Source organism: Balaenoptera borealis (assembly GCF_965194805.1).
Source record: "Balaenoptera borealis genome assembly, chromosome: 3".
NCBI classification, from domain to species: domain Eukaryota; kingdom Metazoa; phylum Chordata; class Mammalia; order Artiodactyla; family Balaenopteridae; genus Balaenoptera; species Balaenoptera borealis.
The window spans coordinates 164,906,623-164,924,941 of record NC_138866.1 but is presented as its reverse complement, the minus strand read 5'-3'; the positions used below and the strand labels follow the sequence as shown (position 1 = coordinate 164,924,941).

The following is an 18,319-nucleotide window of genomic DNA, read 5'->3' as shown; positions in this document are numbered from 1 at the left end:
AAAAATTAATTAAAAACAAACAAACAAACAAAAAAAGGGGGGGAAAGTTACTTGAAAAAGGCCTACCTTTCGGAATCCATTTTTCTAATATCCTGTTTGCATGATAAAGCAAAAGAATCATCACTATATGTTAAGATTAAAAAAGCAGAACATAAAATTACATCTCTGAAGAGGCTAAAGAGATGTGACAGTTCAAGGCAGCACAACTCTGAACTGGGTTTGTGGACCAGATGTCTTCATGTCTCAGTGTTAACTTCCTGACTTGGATGGTTGCATTGGGGTAATGTAGGAGAACGACCTAGTTTGTAGGAAATACACACGTAGGGCATCAGGCTGGCAACCTGATGTTTCCATCTGGATGGCTCGAATGTCTCAGAATGAGAAAAAGTTCCTTTTGCATTATACATCTAACTTTTTTGTAATTTTGTGTTTGTTTCAACATTTTTCTAAAAAAAATTTTAAGTTACTTTTTTATAATTTTTTGGCCATGCTGCGAGGCATATGGGATCTTCCCCAACCAGGGATCAAACCCATGTCCCCTGCAGTGGCAGCATGGAGTCCTAACCACTGAACCACCAGGGAAGTCCTTAAGTTACATATTTATAGAATAGTACTTGGCAACAAAAAGGGATAAAATACTGACACATGCTACAACATGGATGGACCTTGAAAACACAATGCTAAGTGAAAGAAGCCACATATTTATGAGTCTGTTTATATAAAAAGGCCAAAATAGATAAATCAATGTAAACAGAAAGTAGATTAGTGGGTTTCAGGGGCTGAGGGAAGGAAGGAATGGGGTGTGACTGCTAATAAGTATGGTTTTCTTTTAGGGTGATGAAAATGTTCTAAAATTAGATAGTGGTGACGGTTGCACCACTGCATACACTGAAAACCACTTAATTGTACACATTGAAACGTTGAATTCTATGAGTTTTATCTCAATAAAGCTTTTAATAAAAAAAAACTCTGGAAAAAAATTTCATCTCTACTATGATTACAACCATAAAAATGCATGATTGATACGGATAAGCACTCAATGACAACAACAAAAAATGAAAACAGATAATGTATTAGTATGGCGGGATTATGCATAGTTTACCTTTCCTGATTTCTATTTGATTTCAATTATGATCTTTACAAGACATTAACTTGAAAAGAGACACTATATTTCTCAGATCCATGAGTCTGTTGTCAACGGGATTTGAACTGAGTGCTTTTCTTGCACCTCTGCGTCTTCACCTCATTCCCTATCTCTCTTCTTACCCAAGGCTGACACACCCACTCATATTCTAATCCAAACCTTTTCTCTGCTTCTTCACTCGGCTCATCACCAAACTCCTTTTTTCTGAACCTCTCCTCACTGGCTTTCTCCTCTCGGCAAATGAACAATCAAAAGCTTAAAAATAAAACAGGAAAGGACCTCCCTGGGGGTCCAGTGGTTAAGACTCTGTGCTCCCAATGCAGGGGGCACGGGTTCGATCCCTGGTCGGGGAACTAAGATACCGCATGCCACACGGTGCGGCCAAAAAAATAAATTAAAAAAAAAAAAACAAAAAAAAAAAACAAGGAATATTCCCCTGGCCAGTGCTCTCTGGCTCCTGCTTCCTTTAAGAGTCAGGCTTCTAGAAAGAATTATCTAATCTAGTTGTCTCTACCTCCTAAACCCCTGTCTACCCTTCAACTAGTACAATCTAGCTTCTGCTCTCCTCACTCCACAGAAATAGCTCTAGAGGAGGTCAACCTTGACCTTCCAGTTGCTAAATCCAATGGCCATGTTAATCTTCCTCTTTTCAGATTCCTCCCTCCTTAAGTTCGATGACACAGGGACTCTAAGTTCTCCTCCTGCCTTTCTGGATGCTCTTTTGGGAAAATGCTTCCTCTGCCAGCCCTTTAAAAGTTGTTTTTCCGGGCTTCCCTGGTGGTGCAGCGGTTGAGAATCTGCCTGCCAATGCAGGGGACACGGGTTCGAGCCCTGGTCTGGGAAGATCCCACATGCCACAGAGCAACTGGGCCCGTGAGCCACAACTACTGAGCCTGCGCGTCTGGAGCCTGTGCTCCGCAACAAGAGAGGCCGCGACAGTGAGAGACCCGTGCACCGCGATGAAGAGTGGCCTCCACTTGCCACTACTAGAGAAAGCCCTTGCACAGAAACGAAGACCCAACACAGCCAAAAAAAATAATAAAATAAAAAAATAAAAAAATAGTCACTCACCAATTTAAAAATAATAATAAAAAATAAATAAATAAAATAAAAATTAAAAAAAATTTTTTTTTAAATTTAAAAAAATAAAAAAAAAGTTGTTTTTCCCAGAACCCTATCTGTTATTCTGCTCTCTCTCAGAGAGATTCTCCCACCCCTGTGGTTTCAAACACTCCTGCACCCTGATGACTTCCAAATAGACATCCAAGACCAGATTCCTTCATTAACTCCAGACATACATATCTAATTACCTGAAATATCTATGTCAAAGTTTAATGTCCAAAACTTAGTCCATCATCTTTCCTTACCACACCTGTTCCTCTCTCTTACTCTTTATTTGGGTAAATGCCATCATCATATGCCAGCTGCCCTAGTCAGGGAGCTAGGAGATAACCAGGACTGGTCTTCTTCACTCCCTACACCTACCACTGAGTCCGATAGCTGTTGTTTTCTGACTAGTTCTCAAATCTTGGTCCCATCTCCCCTCTGCACTGCTATTGCCCTAATTCACAGCTCCAGGATTTCCTGCCTAGATGACTGAGAAGCCTCCTTAGAAATTGTCCTAAGTCTCACCCTTCTTCAGCTCAGGCTTCCAAAGTATCATCAGGAGTGCTCTTTCTAACATGGAAAACTGATCACCTGTTCAAAATTCCTCCATGGTTTCTCTTTACATAACACTCAAAGTCTTTCACAACGTGGGTAGTCCTGACTGGCCCGTCTCTTCTTTTACTTCTGTATCCACTTTGCAGCTTAAACTCCAGTCACATGAAGCTACATGTAGTTCCCTGAGCATGAGGTCAGGGCCTCTTACTTCACAGCTTATGTATGCACTACTGTGTCCACCTACATTTACTAGATTAGGCAATTCCAAATGTCCCTCAAGTCCCAGCTCAAATCTGGCCTCCTCTCTAAAGCTCTTCCTTTTAATCCCCAAGTAACCTAGCTGCCCCTTCTCCTATGCATCTATTGTACTTCATATACTTGTATACCCTTATCGACATTAATTTGTTGAATCTATTAATGCTTTCATTTATTCCAAAAATTATTTAAGATGGCCTGTAAATATAGATAATACACAAAATGATAGTTTAAATGTAAGTGGACAGGGAAGTCCCTGGTGGTCCTGTGGTTAGGACATCATGCTTCTTTTGCAGGGGGCATGGGTTCAATCCCTGGTCGGGGAACTAAGATCCCACATGCCGCGCTGTGCAGCCAAAAAAAAAAAGTAGGTGGACAGAAAGAAAATAAATAGATTGACACACCCAACAGGGTTGGGGAAAACATACAACCTGGTAACCTGCTTTCTTGAGGCTGCCATGGCCTCTACCCCTTCCCAGAAGCCATTATTGATAAGGGAAGGTTGATCGGTTGCAGAATTTTCGACGTACACACAATAAAGACGAGCCACTGCTCAGGGAACTACGACTACTCTCAATACCAAGATCAAGCAGGAGTCCCCCCCAGGGTCTTCATATAAAGGACAAGGTGTTAGATAATAAATGAAATCTTTGACAGCATCCCCATAACAGATGTGAGACGTTTACTTGGGGCTTTCTAAATAGCAATATTCAAAATTAATTGATACTATATATCAAATCACAAATCAATAAAAGACATTGGGTGGGGAAAATATGAAATGTTTCAGTATCTAGGTCACCAGTCTAGATACTGATCAAGGAGGGGATTTTAGACTACCTTAAAGAAAAGATGAGCTGCATGTCCTTTAAGTAATTATCCTGGAAGCTTGCTTTCGACAAAGTGAATTTTTAAAAAAAATATTGAGTATTGGGCTTCCCTGGTGGCACAGCAGTTAAGAATCCGCCTGTCAATGCAGGGGACATGGGTTCGAGCCCTGGTCCGGGAAGGTCCCACATGCAGCAGAGCAACTAAGCCTGTGGGCCACAACTACTGAGACTGCGCTCTAGAGCCCGTGAGCCACAACTACTGAGCCCACATGCCACAACTACTGAAGCCTGCACGCCTAGAGCCCATGCTCCGCAACAAGAGAAGCCACCGCAATGAGAAGCCCACGTACCACAACAAAGAGTAGCCCCTGCTCGCCACAACTAGAGAAAGCCCGCACGCAGCAACAAAGACCCAACACAGCCAAAAATAAATAAATAAAATAAATACATTTATTGAAAAAAAAAAAGAGTATCAGTGAACCCAATACTCTCAAACAAATGGCTAGAGTAGGAAAAAAGATGACACACCACTAATTGTACCTTAAAGGATAATTTCATAAACTCCATGTGCCAGGCACTATGCTAGTTGTTGGAGAAACAAAAATGAAAAGACCCAGGCCCTGCTCTTGACTCTGATGAATCTAACTCAGCAACTGGCACAGAGAAATACATGGCAATGGATACATTCATCAAGCCCGCTAAACCCTAGGGAATAAAGTAACCTTAAGTCAGTGGGTTTTTTTTTTTTAAGTTGGCAAGAAATGGCTTATTATCCACATCTTCGACTCACTTTAATGAATTCAGCAACGAGCAGGTTATATAATCAATTTTGGATTGACAAAATGAACACCCATTTGACATTTACATGATTACAGATAAGTAGCCAGAGTAAAACAGCTCTAGTCTACTCGTTAGTCTGTTACTTCCACTCCAAGTGCATAGACTGGCATTGTCTACCCAGTCGGCATACCTTTATTTCAAAACGGACTGAACCCAAAGTTTCCGACATCTGTTTCTAGTTGGTCTAAGAAGACTGTAGCTATAATCACCAGCACCTGAGGTTTATACTAGATAATAAAACAGCCTACCTCTAGAAACCCCTTTTGATTAGGGTCCATATGGTTCAGGGGGATATAGGTGTCATCGGTCTTCTGGCAAACAACCATTGCGTGCCTCTGGCTAAAAGTTCCACGGCCAACATCTTGGCCACTCAGACGGACATTAAAACCTTAAAGCAAGCAAGAAGGAAAAGAAAAAAACCAGATTCCCATGAATAACCTAAGTAATAATAAGGCCTGTAAGGCCTGGTGACCCTGAATTCTTATACATCGGCTCATCCTGAGAACTGTCCTTAGGACAATAGATTATCCTTCTTAAAATATACCTGTCCTATATTCAAAACTCCGTAGTCTAATTAAGAGTGAAGAGTCATCATTTGTCCTACAATTTTTAAAGGAAAGTATCTTTCCAATACATCCAGCACTGAGTCCTTTGTTTCCATAGTCTGTTCGCTGATGAAGATTGTCAACATGACTTATACCAAGATTAAATAATGTTTTCAGGTAAGAAAAGCTAACACGTTTGAGAACCTCTCTAGTCAATAAAAACAATACAAGGTAGTTGTAACTCAAAACTGCAGGCGTCACATATAAGAAATGTCATATAAAGCACCCCCTACCCGTTGTGCAGCTACACAGAAATGTCTTACCTTCAGCAAGTAATGAGCCTAGGGCAAGAGCTTCTGCCGTGGCCCAGTCTAACTTTGTTCCATCCATCACTTTCTCCACTCTGGACTGTAAAATTGAACGGGAGGGGAAAAGAAACTTTTAAGAGTTCCCATCCTTTTTCACACTGAGTTCAAAAAATGTAAGGCAACAATGGTTAAGAATCAAAAACATAACATTAAGTACAACAGATACTGCAGAAGGAAACATCAGAGTATGACAGCAAGTACATGACATTTGAAAGCAGGCAAAACAAACAGGCACTCTGGCGAGTAGTTAACGCGGCAGATGGATGGGAGGAGGAGACATCAGGGAGGGGGAGAGAGGAACGGCATTGGTAATATTCTATGTCTTCCGCCTGATGGTGAGTACACAGATTGTTTTAATACTCTCTACACCCATAACAGAAACTTACAAACGAAGTTAGTGTTTTAAAAATAATCCAGAGTTCATCGTGTCTTCATCCAAGTTCAAGAAAGATGAAGACCTATATCTCCTTGCTCTCCTCCTGCTTTTAGCGCCGAAAGTCCCACGTTCCAGGAAACCACAGGCAAACCATGACAGTTTGTCAATCCATCCTTAACATGAGACAACATGTAAAACCTCAACATGCTTAAGGGTGTAAATGGTTGCCTTTCGGGAGTACGTGTGCTGATTTTTATTTATTTTATTTAAGCCAAACCCCGACCACCTTCCTCAAAATGAAAGTGTCTTCTGCTCACTGCTCAGAAAAACCAAAAAGGGCATTCCTGTATGGCTGTGTTATTAATAATGTGCATGCAGTACCTGTATATATAATGTATTAATGAATGACTGAAAGAATAAGTGGAGGAAAAATAGAAGTAGACAAAATTTGAGTTAATTGACGATCAGTACCAAAACACTGCTAGGATTGGTTCACAATAAATATTTGCCAGGTGCATTAGCCAACCAACAAGACCAGACCAACACCAATTCCTTGCTGTGAGAGATGGACAAACAATACCCAGAGATTCCCGGGCTCCCTACCTGCACGTGCATCTTCAGAAGGTGACTGTGCATTTGGAGCTCCTCCGGCACCTCCACAGACTTCCTGCCAATAAACCGCAGGAGGTCAAGGGGCACACCTGTGTTCCAGGTGGTGATGCAAGCTTCTGGCTGAACCAGGCCCTGCCAGTGGGCCTGCAGGTTCGTGGCAGGGGGGCTGTAGTGCGCCATGTTAGTTAAATGGCCATTTAACTTCGCGTAGTAGGAGGCTTTGATCTCTGATACCTCCTCCTGGGTCATGAGTCCATTGGCCATAAGGTACTCTGCATACGTGTCGGGGATGCTCTTCCGGGCTCTATCCAAGGAAAAGGGAAACAAAAATCAATATGATTTGTAAAAATCAAAGAGACAGATACAGGAATTCCCTGGCGGTCCAGTGGTTAAGACTCGGGCTTTCACTGCCGTGGACCCGGATTCGATTCCTGGTCGGGGAACTAAGATCCCACAAGCCATGCAATGCGGCCAAAAAAAAAAAAAGGAGAGACAGAAACAGTTATTGTCAAAGGTATTCTGGAGTGTCATCGCTATAAAAATGCACACGGGAAATGTTTTGGGACTAGATAGAGGGGGTGCTTGTACAACATTGGGAATGCACTAATTCACACTGAATCGTTCACTTTAAAATGGTCCATTTTAGGGAATTCCCTGGCGGTCCAGTGGTTAAGACTCCACACTTCCACTGCAGGGGGCACGGGTTCGATCCCTGGTCGGGGAGCTAAGATCTCACGCGCCCCGTGGTGTAGCCAAAAAATAAAAGGTCCATTTTATGTCATGTGACTTTCACTCCAATAAATTTGTTTTTTAAAGGCAGTGGTGAGTAACCACCTCTTCCAGGCAAGCAAGTGAAAACAAGCAAGTGAAATTTATCTTTTTTTTTTCTTTTTTAAAATTTATTTATTTATTTGTTTTTGGCTGCGTTGAGTTGCGTTGCTGTGTGCGGGCCTTCTCTAGTTGCAGTGAGCGGGGGCTACTCTTTGTTGCGGTGCACGGGCTTCTCATCCCAGTGGCTTCTCTTGTTGCGGAGCACGAACTCTAGGAGCATGGGCTTGAGTAGTTGTGGCACACGGGCTTCAGTAGTTGTGGCTCTAGAGCACAGGCTCAGTAGTTGTGGTGCATGGGCTTAGTTGCTCCACTGCATGTGGGATCTTCCCGGACCAGGGCTCAAACCCGTGTCCCCTGCATTGGCAGGTGGATTCTTAACCACTGCGCCACCAGGGAAGCCCACAAATTTATCTTTATAAGCTTTTGTCTACAGTCAGGCAGAAGTAATGAGTAGTAGAGTTTTCTTACAAACTGTTAATTCTGGACAAGGCTGACTTATATTGTCTACCTATTCTGCATCCCTTTACTTCAAAAAGGATTGAACGTAAAGTTGCCGACATCTGTTTCAGGTTGCTTGAAGAAGCCTGTAACTATTCAGCATCTGGGTTTTACAACAATAGAAATAACGATGATGCTACTCTGCATTCGCTTAATACTTTAAACTTCCAAGTCTGGTCACATTGATCATCATATTTAATCCTGAAAAAAGTGAGAGGTAGACAGGATATATTTTTATATATTTTTTTTAAAGCAGGGTCCTGAGTCACATCAAGTCATTCAGGTGCTAAGTTCAAGGCTAAATGGAGAAACCAGATTTGTTCTTCCAAGGGCAGTCTGCTACCTACGACCAGAAAGGCCCATAAAATGTCACCAAGTTTATTCCTCTGTTTTAATTTATGTCTATGAGGAAATAAAGCAGGAAAGAGGGATCTACTTTACTTTCTAGCATCTGAAAAGGAAATCCTGGGACTTCCCTGGTGGTCCAGTGGCTAAGACTCTGTCTTCCCAATGCAGGGGGCCCGGGTTCGATCCCTGGTCCGGGAACTAGATCCTGCGTGCCACAACCAAGACCCGGTGCAGCCAAATAAATAAATACATAAATAAATAGGAAATCCCAAAGTAACACACTTCTCTCCATCACGTGAACCTTCTGACTTGGCACTGTCCCACGGAAATATAACGCAAGCCAATGTGTAATTTCAAATTTCCCTGTGGTCACATTAGAAAAGGTGCAAGAGGTGGAATTAATTTTAATCATATATTGATTTAACTCAATATACCCAAAATATTGTCCCTTCAATACCTAATCAATATAAAAATTATTATCGAGATCATTTACACTCTTTTTTTCACACTAAGTCTTTGAAATCTGGTGTATATGTTACACTCCCAGCACATCTCCTTCAGGAGTTGGCACATTTCAAGTGCCCAACAGCCATTTATGGCTCGAGGCTTCCACACTGGACAGTGCAGTTCTGAACTTCGTTAAAATCCATCATGTAACCTCTTGCCAAGGCACAAAGTAGGTCCACGTCTATAGTTTGCAGAAGTGAATCATGGAGGTTCTGTTTCTGCTCCTGTCAATGTCGCACTGAGCAGCTTCGGGCAAGGCTCTGCCTACGTCTTCTGTTCAGTCCTCCCTCTGCTAGGTGAGGGGGTGAAGTCGCCCTTTGTCTATTCATTGAGGAAATATGTAGAGTTGGAAGAACATGGGGCGCTTTCCTGAGACGCAAAGGATGACCATCCCAGTGTGCCCAGGTCTGTCCCAGTTTGAGCATTGAAAGTTTCATGTCCCAGGCACACTGGGAAAGCTGGTTGCCCTACCGGAGAGTGTCTAACACAAATAATAATGTGAGCACTGTGGGGAAAGGGGCACATCGCATGACGGTTCATCCTTGTACCTGATGATCTGGTACATGACCGGGTTGGTGAAGAAGGGCTCATCCAGCTCGTTGTGGCCCCACTGCCTGTAGCACAACAAGTCAACAATCACATCCTTCCGGAATTGGCGCTGGTATTCAAATGCCAGTCGTGTGGCCCGGACCACTTCCTCTGGGCTGTCTCCATTGACGTGGATGATGGCGCAGCCCACAAGCTTCCCTGAGGCAGAGAAGCTGGAGATGAGGCCGGCTAGTCAACCCATGAACCTACCCCCAAGTCCTGTTGCCCGCATGGGGAGACAGCCCTTGTCCTTAGGGGTAGTTTGGCTTGGGTGTTAAGAACCTGCACTTTGGGAGTTCCCTGGTGGCCTAGTGGTTAGGACTCTGGGCTTTCACTTCCATGACCTGGGTTCAATCCCAGGCCGGGGAACTGAGTTCCTGTAAGCCACATGGTGCGGCAAAAAAAAAAAAACCCGCACTTTATGAAAAAAAAAAAAAGAACCTGCACTTTAGAGGCGAGGTGACAAGCATGAGTTCAAGTCCCAGCTCTTTGTGATCCTGGTAAAGTTATGAATCTCAGTCTCCTTGTCTGTAACATTGGGATAATAGCTCTTACCTCTTAGTGATGTCCTAAGGAGGCAATGAGTTAATGCATATAAAGTGCTTAACAGAGCCTGGTACATCATAACTGATACTTATTTGTTATTATCATCATGACTATTATCTTTCTTCCTGAGATAAAAGGGTCATTAAAGGATGTATGCGAGAAAAAAATGGATTTTCTCCAAAGAGAAGATTGAGAATGAATTTTCAAATCTCTACCTAACTAATTACAAAAAATTCATATAGGTAGCCCCAAAAGGCATCCAGGCCAGGCTCTGGATGTAAAAACAGAGCAGTTCTTACCATCTAACAGTTCTGGAAATTCTGTGAAATAGGGAATGAATAATAAAAAGCCCTGTGTTTCTTTTAATACTACTAGTTTCCACAGGTTAAAACAAGCTGACTTTGCTTCTTCACATCTGATTTCCAACCAGACCACTTGGCCAAGTTTACTGGTTGAACATACCCTTTTTGACTGTGATCTTGGGTACTCCAAATCTGAATATCCTAAAGACAATTGCCCTAGCTGTACTAATTGTGTTATCTCTGGATTCCAGCAGATCATTAAACTAGATACTTAAGCATTTTGAGATTGCACCCTCTAAATTCTACTCTTGTTTTATTTCCTTGGATTTTAAGATCACACTCAGACTCTTAAAGGAATATTAACAACACTGCTGGTGACCACTGACCGTATCTGATCCAAAATTTAAAATGGGACCAGCAGTGAGGCTCACTGTTCTGAGTGAACTAGAAGTTTCTCCAGGAATTCCTTGTCTGACTCCACAGCGTCAACTCCTCCCTGTGTTACATACCGATGTCACTACAGTATAAGGAAGACCTTCCTCTTTCTGCAGGAGTGGTGTAACCCAGCTGGTTATTGACAATCAAATGGACACTCCCACCAATTCTGAAATGCGGGATATTAGAGAGCGTAAATGTTTCAGGAACAATCCCTTGACCACAGAAAGAAGCATCACCGTGAACCTAGATCACGGGGGAGAAAAAAAGAAAATGAACGTAAGCGATGGGGAAATTTAGGTTTCCAAATAGTAACAGGAATAAAAACAACCATGCTCTCACTGCTCCCCTGCCCTCCTAAAAATCTGCCGGTTATAGGATTTCCTAGAATGGTTAGGCTGATCTCAAGCAGCTTTCAAAGATGCTAAATCAGCCCTTTTCCTCCTGCAGCCACCACCAGTTGACCTATTCCTTCCGCCCCACATCATCACCTATACCCATCACTTCTCACATCCCCATCAACACGCTAGTGTTCACAGCAGCATCACAGAAGGAAGGGCGATTGGAGGGGTAGAAGGAATATCAACTCTAGTAAAGCAATCATGAAAACAGCCTGCAAGACACTAAGACCAATGCACAGCTTCGAACCCTCACTCTTCCCCAATCATTTTCCCCCAAAAACGAGACCGCGTGTAGCTCACGTCACCTCCTTCCCACTGGGTGCATTAGCCACCACTGCGGCTAACATAAAAGAGAATGATGTGACAGCAAAGACAGGAGCATGGGGCGGGGGGCGGGGAAGTATATCATACACAAGTGAAAGGAGGCTTTGGGGAAAGAGCAAAATACTATTATAAGAGAATCTCTGAAATGTGCTATTCTTCCAGAACTTGTGAAGTCTGCTAGATCATAATAGCACAAAACCTGAAAACAAGGTCCTACCATAAAGCACAGGGAACTATATTCAATATCCTGTGATAAACCATAATGGAAAAGAATTTTAAAAAGAATGTATACATCTGTGTATAAGTGAATCACTTTGCTTATAGCAGAAATTAACACAACACTGTAAATCAACTATACTTCAATAAAAAATAAATTAATTTTTAAAAAACTGGTAAATGGAAGGTGGTAGAAAAGGGGGTGAATTTTTTTTAGAAAAGTTGAAAGCAAATAATGAGGGAATTGCAGACCTTAGGAGAAAGTATGAGCTCCACTGACTTCATGCTGTATAAAAGGCTGTTATATCGATAAGGTATATGTTGTACACCTTAAATTTACATGATGTTATATGACAAATGTATTTTAATTAAAAAGTTATTAAATAAAAGGCTACTATCATAAACAGCCAAAATGCTCAGCTAAAGAATAGAATTATCTGATATGGGGAATTCCCTGGTGGTCCAGTGGTTAGGACTCGGCGCTTTCACTGTTACGGCCCGGGGTTCAATCCCTGATGGGGGAACTAAGATCCTGAAAGCTGCACAGCATGGCCAAATAAATAAATAAATTAATTAATTAAATTAAATGACCTGATATGGTAACCATTGTGGCTCCAATAATAGCAGAAATAAAAGACCTAAATACTAATGAAGAAAGACTCCTCGGGCTTCCATGGTGGCGCAGTGGTTAAGAATCCGCCTGCCAATGCAGGGGGGGGGACACGGGTTCGAGCCCTGGTCCGGGAAGATCCCACATGCTGCGGAGCAGCTAAGCCCGTGCGCCACAGCTACTGAGCCTGTGCTCTAGAGCCCTCGAGCCACAACTACTGAAGCCCATGCGCCTAGAGCCCGTGTTCTGCAACAAGAGAAGCCACCGCAATGAGAAGCCTGCGCACCGCAAAGAAGAGTAGCCCCCGCTCACCGCAACTAGAGAAAGCCCGCACGCAGCTACAAAGACGCAACACAGCCAAAAATAAATAAATAAAATAAATAAATAAAAAGAAAGAATCCTTGGAAGCAGATTTTTTTAATAACAGCGAAGATGTCCTAAAAGAGTAATTTGTATATAGGTAGAACATTTTGGCTAAGAAAGGAAGCACTGCTTTGCTTAGCAAAATCTCCAGCCCACACCTTCCCATTGCTAGGGCCTACAGGGATGACTGACGTTTTGGAGTAACCAGACGTAGTGATAACATACCCTTACATCACCTCCACAACGCTATGTCCATTATCTCCATTGATCCATTCAACAATCAGGTGTAGGGGCCAGGTAAGGGAATCACCACTGTTCTCTTCATGGATGAGAAAACCAAGGTTCAGAAAGAGTACGTATTTCACGTGCCTAGGACTAGACCTTCTGTGATGCCTGCATTTTTTTTGGCCACACTGCATGGCACATGGGATCTTACTTCCCAAACCAAGGATGGAACCCGTGCCCCCTGCATTGGAAGCACAGAGTCTTAACCACTGGACTGCCAGGAAAGTCCTGATGCCTCCATTTTTTGACTTATTTCCCCACCCCTCCAAGCCCTTCGCCTGGGCTAAGGAACTTACTATGTTCTCATTTCATCCTCAGAACACTATAAGGAATGTAACATACTCCCATTGACCTCTGAGATTCAGAGAACCTGAGGAACAGAACCAAGCATGCCAAGCTAGAAGGCAGCAAAGCCAGGATCTGAACTCAGTGCTTCTTGGTTCCAGAATCCTTGTCTTTTCTACACCAGGCTACACTGGCAAGTCAAACCCTCAGCCGCACGGTGGTCCACACAGGGTCAAGGGGTTCCTAGCATCTGAACACTCCACACCCTTTGGCCTCCTTGCTGATGGGACTTCTTGTGGGGTAATGATGTAAAAGGAGACCAGTAAAGCAAGGAAGAGAGCTGGGTGTCTCTTCCACTCCTTTACAAAAGCGTTTACAGGAGAGGCATTGCTGAGAACACAACATCTGTTCATAACTTGCGTCGTTTTATCATAGTCTTAGGGTTCTTGGCACTAAAGCCATGTGTCATCTGCTAATTTTATTTCCTGTCTTAAAAGAGAAAACACTCCATGATGCCCATAAAGCTTTGCAGGAGTCGGGTCCATAAGCCCCAAGGAATGCTGGGGGCAGTGGAAACTGCTCAGCCAAACACAGCAGGGGGCTTGGACACACACAGAGGATCACATATGACAATCCACTTCCACCACATTCAGGACCAAGATGAACAGAGGACAGACAGCAGAAGTAGTATCCAGAATCTCACCACCATGATTTTATAGACTCCAAATTTCAAGTTCCCACAATAAATTAGAATTTTGAACTTGAGTGAGGCAAGACCCAGGCAGACACAGCAGGGCAAAATGTTTTGGGAACACAAAGTAGAGAAAAGAGGGCAGTTTCTTATCACTTTAAAGAAAATGCCACTATCACCTCTTACTTCAGAAATCAGTCTTAAGATCAGCTTAATGTACTGGGAAAATGTGAATGACTGAAATATTTTAGAGTCTCATGAATTCAAGTGAAAGGTGAAGAGAATGTCTGGCTAATGATTTGAAGATTTCTATTTAGAAATACTATAACATAATCAAATCCAATTCTGCTTACTCCCAATTTATTTACTACAAGTTTCTGGCCCATGGAAAATTAACAATAAGATAATGTGGTTATTTGTATATGTAGCCAAATATTCTACTGCCTTGTAGATTTACTTATTTCCGTTGGGTTTGAAGACTCAGTTACTGATATCCAGGATTAATTAGTAGTTATCCAGTACTTAAAGGTTCATATTTATTTTTTTACTTTTTTGGCGTGGTATGTGGGATCTTAGTGCCCCGACCAGGGACCGAACCCTCGTGGCCTGCAGTGGAAGCGCAGAGTCTTAACCACTGGGCCGCCAGGGAAGTCCCTAAACGTTCATATTTAAATGAATACTTGCAGAAGAAAAATGTGACCCACAATCTAAACCTCTAAAATATACCTGTAGAGCTACCAAAAAGTGGGGGGCAGAGGAAGCAATACATTATATAATTTGTATTGTTTGCCTTAATGCCAAAGACCTTCATTGGAAAACAAACAAGCAAGCAAATAAAATAAATCCAGACTCTTGCAGCCTCGTTAGACAGACGGATACCACGTCGTTTCCAAGAGGGTTATAATTTCAGAGAAGTAATGACATCTGTCCTCTTAACAGTAGCAGGTATGCCGGTCTATATCCCCTTAATTAATTCATAACTCAAGAAAGGAAAAACACAGTGACGACCTCCATCAGTTGCCTTGAGGGGGAAGGGATAAATTGGGAGATTGGGATTGACATATACACACTACTATACATAAAATAGTTAACTAATAAGAACCTACTGTATTGTAATGACCTATATGGGAATAGAATCTAAAAAGAGTGAATATATGTATATGTATAACTGACTCACTTTGCTGTACACCTGAAACTAACACAACACTGTAAATCAACTATACTCCAATAAAAAAATTAATTAAAAAAATTTTTAAAAATCAGTCAAAACTAAAAGTCAGTTGCCTTGAGACTACACCTCACATCTGCTATTAATTTTTAAAAGAACCCCCAAAATCTTCTTTTCCCAAAAGTTCACCTCAGTTTCATCGGGAACATCTGCCATCTCCTGTCATAACTACCAACCTGGACATTCTTACTTCCTGGTCGTTCCAACCTCAGGCCTCACTTCCTGAGGCTACCAGTACCTGTAAGCAAATGACCTTGTCCCCAGGCTGAGCCGACCCGTCTGGAGAGTAGTCCCCATCCCGCCTGGACTGCTGTCTCCCGCGAGTCTTCCCAACAGCCACGGGGTTAACGGCTTCCAGGTGTGAGGGGTTGGGCAGCATCGTCACGTGGAGGGGATGGTGCGCGCCGAAGTCCAGGTCAACCGAGGACGTCAGGTGAGACAGGACATCGCCAGCGGCTGAGACATTTTCCGGAAATTCACTTAAGCCTCGCATTTTACGGAACATCAGCTATGCCGAATAAACGTACAAGAAAAAATGGGAAGAGGTGGTTCGTTTAAAATCACACAATAGGGACTTCCCTGGTGGCACAGTGGTTAAGAATCCTCCTGCCAATGCAAGGGACACGGGTTCGAGCCCTGGTCCGGAAGATCCCACATGCCGCAGAGCAACTAAGCCTGTGCGTCACAACTACTGAGCCTGCGCTCTAGAGCCCGTGAGCCACAATTACTGAGCCCGTGTGCCACAACTACTGAAGCCCATGCACCTAGAGCCCATGCTCTGCAACAAGAGAAGCCACTGCAATGAGAAGCCCACGCACCGCAATGAAGAGTAGCCCCCCATCGCAGCAACTAGAGAAAGCCCACAGGCAGCAACGAAGACCCAATGCAGCCAAAAAATTAAATAAATAAATAAATACATAAATAAAGATAAGCACACACTTGTAACTGCTCGAATGCACAGAACTATCTGGAGATGTTCAGTCATATGAAGTTCCAACACTTTCAGAAGAGTCTAGCCTGATGCAGATGGTAAGATACCTCTGCCTTGCAATAAGCAAAATATTTTTTCTTAAATACACCTGTTAGTATGTATTTTCCAAAAGAATTTGTATTATTCTTGTTAAAGATAGAGAGAAAATAAGAATTTAATCCCATTTAGTCAGGGGATGACATACATTGCTTAGCGCAAGTGGCATCTTAAAAACTATATTGTCCAATTCTCAAAGGACTTCTCTGCATACATTCTGTCACCTCATCTTCACAGTCTTCTATGACATAGATGTTACTATCCATTTTAAAAACGAACAAGCTAAAAAACTAAAAACAGAGTTGCTAGAGTTGCCATATGATCCATATATCCAGAGAAAACTCTAATTCGAAAAGGTACATGCACCCCAACGTTCATTGCAGCCCTATTTACAATAGCTAATATACAGAAGCAACCTAAGCGTCCATTGACAGATGAATGGATAAAGAACATATGGTGTGTGTGCACACACACACACTGGAATATTACTCAGCCATAAAAAAGAACAAAATAATGCCATTTGCAGCAACATGGATGGACCTAGAGATTATCATACTAAGTGAAATAAGTCAGACAGAAAAAGACAAATATCATATGATATCACTTATGTGTGGAATCTAAAAAAATGATACAGGAATTCCCTGGCAGTCCAGTCATTAGGACTCTGCTCTTTCACTGCCAAGGGCCCAAGTTCAGTCCCTGTGAACTAAGATCCTGCAAGCCACGCGGCACGGCCAAAAATAAAAAAGAAAAGGAAAAAAAATGATACAAATTAACTTATTTACAAAACAGAAACAGACTCACAGACATAGAAAACAATCTTATGGTTACCAAAGGGGAAGGGGAGGGATAAATTAGGAGTTTGAGATTTAAAAAAAAAAAAAATGAATGAGCAAGAGAAATTAACTAGATGGTTTAAAGGTCCTCGGCTACAAATCTGGGTCTCAAACCAAGGTATTTACCAAAAACAGCATGTTATTCTCTACTGGCCAAATGGTTTGAATGACCCCAAAGCTTCTCCAGTTCACAAAAGCTTCTTATTGCCCTATCTGCAAATAGGAGCATACAAACTCACACAGTATAGGGATGGATGTGTTTCTCACAAATATGATCATTGATAATCATTTCTGTGTCTTTCAGTAATTGTTTTGTCTGGGATATTTTAGGAATGCAATTTTTTGGTTTAAGAACTTCTGCAGGGGAATTCCCTGGCGGTCCAGTGGTTAGGACTCTGCGCTTTCACTGCCGAGGGCGCAGATTCCATCCCTGGTCAGGGCACTAAGATCCTGCAAGCTGCATGGAGCGGGCCAAAAAAAAAAGAGAGAGAATTTCTGCAGGTATCTAAGCACATGTCTCCATCTGTCCATTACTTTATTCTGTCGTATTCTACCTTTTCTAAGGTGTCTTTTCAAAGCTGATTATCAGTCTCTTAGCATCAGAAACACTGAGGTATGAATAATAAAGGTAAAGCTTGGCCCCTAGACATGACATCACATATATTTTTTTCATTAAAAAATTTTTTTTAGAATTCAGGTATAGTTGATTTACAATATTATATAAATTTCAGGTGTACAACATAGTGATTCAAAATTTTTAGAGATTATACTCTGTTTATAGTTATTATAAAATATTGGCTATATTCTCTGTGTTGTACAATATATCCGTGTAGCTTATTTATTTTTTACAAAGTAGTTTGTATCTCTCAATCCCCTACCCCTATACTGCCCTTCCCCCCTTCCCTCTCCCCACAGTAACCACTAGTTTGTTCTTTTAGTGAGTCTGTTTCTTTTTTGTTATAGTCATTAGTTTGTTTTATTTTTTAGATTCCACATATAAGTGACAACATACAGTATTTATCTTTGTGTGGCTTATTTCACTAAGCACAATACCCTGCAAGTCCATCCATGTTGTTTCAAATGGCAAATTTTCATTCTTTTTTATGGCTGAGTAGTATTCCATTGTGTGTGTGTGTGTGTGTGTGTGTGTGTGTGTTTGTGTACCACATCTTCTTTATCCATTCATCTGCTGATGGACACTTAGGCTGCTTCTGTATCTTGGCTATTGTAAATAATACTGCTATGAACATTGGGGTGCATATATCTTTTCAAATTAGTGTTTTCATTTTCTTCAGATATATACCCAGGAATGGAATTTCTGGGTTATATGGTGGTTCTAGTTCTAGTTTTTTGAGGAACCTCCATACTG

General features: G+C 42.0%; 1 protein-coding gene across 2 annotated transcripts in view; it reads right to left on the bottom strand.

The window, feature by feature from the left end:
• Positions 1 to 18,319, bottom strand: part of DHTKD1 (dehydrogenase E1 and transketolase domain containing 1) — a 52,179-nt gene that overhangs the window by 14,600 nt on the left and 19,260 nt on the right. Inside the window, exons 5-10 of one of the 2 annotated variants that reach the window (XM_082385347.1) lie at positions 15,326 to 15,595; positions 10,759 to 10,930; positions 9,362 to 9,560; positions 6,621 to 6,933; positions 5,597 to 5,681; positions 4,977 to 5,116 (exon numbers count right to left, since the gene is read on the bottom strand). In XM_082385347.1, the coding sequence (XP_082241473.1) occupies positions 4,977 to 5,116; positions 5,597 to 5,681; positions 6,621 to 6,933; positions 9,362 to 9,560; positions 10,759 to 10,930; positions 15,326 to 15,595 (1,179 nt within the window). The remainder of the gene's footprint in view (positions 1 to 4,976; positions 5,117 to 5,596; positions 5,682 to 6,620; positions 6,934 to 9,361; positions 9,561 to 10,758; positions 10,931 to 15,325; positions 15,596 to 18,319) is intronic. The other variant, XM_082385348.1, reaches the window with a different exon arrangement.